Source organism: Acanthisitta chloris, unplaced genomic scaffold (assembly GCF_000695815.1).
Source record: "Acanthisitta chloris isolate BGI_N310 unplaced genomic scaffold, ASM69581v1 scaffold4750, whole genome shotgun sequence".
Lineage (NCBI taxonomy): Eukaryota > Metazoa > Chordata > Aves > Passeriformes > Acanthisittidae > Acanthisitta > Acanthisitta chloris.
In genome coordinates, this window is record NW_008652067.1 from 3,367 (window position 1) to 6,760 (window position 3,394).

At 47.2% G+C, this 3,394-nt stretch overlaps 1 protein-coding gene across 1 annotated transcript; it reads right to left on the minus strand.

The window, feature by feature from the left end:
* Positions 1-1,942: 1,942 nt before the first annotated feature.
* Positions 1,943-3,166, minus strand: LOC103803111 (cytochrome c oxidase subunit 7C, mitochondrial). Its single transcript, XM_009075651.1, has 2 exons — positions 3,092-3,166; positions 1,943-2,059 (listed from the first exon to the last, which is right to left on the minus strand). The coding sequence occupies exons 1-2, from the start codon at positions 3,164-3,166 to the stop codon at positions 1,943-1,945; spliced, it is 192 nt and encodes a 63-aa protein (XP_009073899.1).
* Between the last annotated feature and the right edge of the window lie 228 nt (positions 3,167-3,394).

Below are 3,394 nucleotides of genomic sequence, written 5' to 3' on the forward strand. Positions count from 1 at the left end.
CTTCTCTTCTCCAGGCTGAACAGCCCCAACTCCCTCAGCCTGTCTTCATAGGGGAGATGCTCCAGTCCTCTTAGCAACTTCTTGGCCTCCTCTAGACTTACTCCAAGAGTTTCATGTCCTTCTTTTGTTCAGGGCACCAGAACTGTGTGCAGTATTCCAGGTGGGTCTCACAAGAGCAGAGTAGAGGGGATGTTGATCTGCTACCCACACTCCTATGGATGCAGCCCAGGATTCCATTGCCTTTCTAGGCTGAGCTCACTCACACTGCAGCTCATGGTGAGCTTCTCATCCACTGTCACTCCCAAGTCTTCCTCCTCACTGCTGGGTTCAATTCCTTCCCCACCCAACCGGTAGCTGTGCCTGGGGTTGCCACGGCCCAGGTGAAGGACCTTGCACTGAATTTTGTTAAATTTCATGAGGTCTGCATTGAGGACCTTTCAAGCCTGTCAAGGTCCCTCTGGATCCCTTCCCTCCAGGTGTGATTGCCCCACACACTTTTTGTGGTCACAGAACTTGCTGAGGGTGCTGAGTGTGGAACCAAATCCAAATTGAGAAGACAGAAACCCTGCAGCATAGATGATAATGACAGTGGTTATAAACTATCCCAGGTCATTTTCCATTATGGAATTATTCCATAAACAGAGCAGAAGAGAAGTTTAGCCCCAACTCCAGTTGTGAAATGTGATTATTTTCCCCCCCAATCTTCTGCCTTTATACACAACAATTAGTGTTTAACTTAATGGCACAGCACTGTACTTTGAAGGGGTTCTCAGAACACAGCAGCTCTCAAAAGCACTTCAGGAGCTACATAAGATACACAACCCAAGGCCCCAAGATTTCAGATGGTTTATTTAGACACCTCCAGCATGGTACGCAACTGCAGCTAAGCTATCCCCATGGAAAGGTGGTGTGTAGGAGACTTCACCCCTGCAAGAAAAAGAATTAAACAAGTTTAAGAACTCTTGAATATAGAAAAGCTATAAACATACTTCAATTAGGATTTTTTTTCATGGGCTTTGCTTCCTCCACCACATGGTTTTGTAGTTGAGACCTTGATTTACATGATTACAGTTCTAAATGCTCAACTTCAACGCAAATCTGCTGATTTTATCTCCTTAAGTATAGGGAACCAAAACTCTAAAAAATGGTAAAGGAATTACACAGATAACTTCACTTTGCACCAATTATGAGATTCCAGTGAGGATTATTATTTTCTTCTAAGAACTACCTGGGCCATTCCATTTCTGAAACATATATGATGTTTTTCAAAGCACAGAACTGACAATACACAGGTATCTCCACCGTGGAATCAGATTAATGCAAGATGAAGTGTCCTTTAACTGGAAATGTCATGCTGTGTGGTTTGAGAGGTGCCAGCAGCTTTTCTGTCTGTTAAGATCACCAGCAGCATCAATTAATCTGTTAATGACCTAATTTCAAGTGCAGTTTGGTCTGTAAGCAGCTAGGAATGATGTAGATGGTGTAGATTTGATATGGTTGAAGTTTAAGACATCTTGTTTCCCCCACCCTGAGCTCTCAAGAGGCACATCAGAAACTGTTTACAGCATCACAGCTCCTCATCCTGCTTGGTGACACCACATGTACCACTTGTCCCCGAAGATCACACCAGGAGCAGATTTGTGTTCACCCAGAGGAGGAAGCAGATGTGGTTTTGCTCACAGTGAGCTGCAGCCAGAGAGGTGTGGCCTCTGGGGAGGCAAAGTTCATGAACCACTAAGTTGCAGCAGCTCTAACACAAAATTAACACCTTTTCATGGCTTCAGTTTAGATTCAAACTCCAGACCACACCTGGACTGCAAAAGGCTGGACATTATCAAGGTTTTCCATGAAGTTAAGCACTTTAAAGCTCGCTTGTTGATCTCAGATTGCACTGTGCCATGAAAAGCAACAGAACCACTTACCCTGTTATAGTATGTACTCTTTATTTCTTGAGGAGCTGGTGCCTCACAATGAAGAAAGGAGCAGCAAATCCACTTCCAAAGAAGCCACACATCAGCACCAGTAGCCTCCACTTGTTGTCCACAGAGAAGGGAAGGTTCTAGGCGTGATAAAGAGGTTTAGTTTAGTAATCAGTGCAGTAATTACCTTCTCATTGCCTTAAAAATGCTGAGGAGCTCAGAGCACCATCAGATACAGCCAACCAGTTTCAAAACCATTTCCCTTCCTCAAGGTAAGAAATAAGAGAATTCTGGGTAATGAATAACCTTCCAGGATCTGAAGGGGCTACAGGGAAGCTGGTGCAGAACTCTTCATCAGGAACTGCAGTGAAAAGACAAGAACAAATGGGTACAAATTGAAAGAGAAATTCAGGCTGTATATTGGGAAGAAATTTCTCTCTCTGAGAGTGGTGAGAGGCTGGAATTTAATTTCCAGAGCAGCTGTGGCTGCTCTATCCATGGATGCATTCCAGGCCAGGTTAGATGGGACTTGGAACAACCTGGGGTAGCATCCCTGCCTGTGGCACAGAATTGTGATTAGATGATCTTTAAGGTCCCTTCCAAGCCCTTAACACTCCATGCCAATTCCCTGGATGTGACCTCTGGAGGTCATTCCATCCACTCTTCCCCTCTCCCTCCAACCCAAAGCATGGAAAATGTGCTGCAGGTCTCTCCCAGCCAAATTTAACCCCCACAGCCTCCCCAGACCACCTGTCCTGGTGTTTAACCACCATCAATGCTTAGATTTCCTCCCTCCCCCAATGCCCATTAGGTATGTAAAATTAAGCTTTTATAGGAGCGGAACTTGGCAAAACAGGTGAAGCACGAGATGCACCACAAAGCGTTCACAGCAGCATCGCCACCACGTAAAATTAACTTTTTAGACGCCTATAAAAGGTATACGAAACGAACCATTTGGACGCAGCACTTGGGCAGAGCACGTTAAGCACGAGGTACATCAGAAAGCGTTTACAGTATCATTGTCGCGCATCAGACCGCAAAGCTCATCATCTGTACCGCCAAGAACCCTTAATCACACAATATACTCAGCTGCGGCTGCTCAGAGATCGCAAGACACATGGAATTCATTCCACTTTCCCATCCCGATCCCACGACTCCCCCGCCCCGCGTACCTTCCCCGGTCCCTCTTCATAGTGGCTGCGGCGCAGGGCGGAGGTGGTGAAGCGGCGGACGCTGGCGGACAACATGGCAGCGAGAGGAGAGCGACGCGCCCTGCACGACCTTCCCCACCGCGGCCGGGAATGAGCGGAAGAAGCGGAAACAGGAAGAGGAAACGCCGCGCGGTCACATGGGAATTGTAGGCCGAGCCAGTCACGTGGCACAGAAACACTGCCTGTGACTGGTTGTGACGGACTCCCACGTGGCCACGCCTTCGGCGCCATTTTGCCGCGGCTGAGGCGGCGGAGAGAAAATGG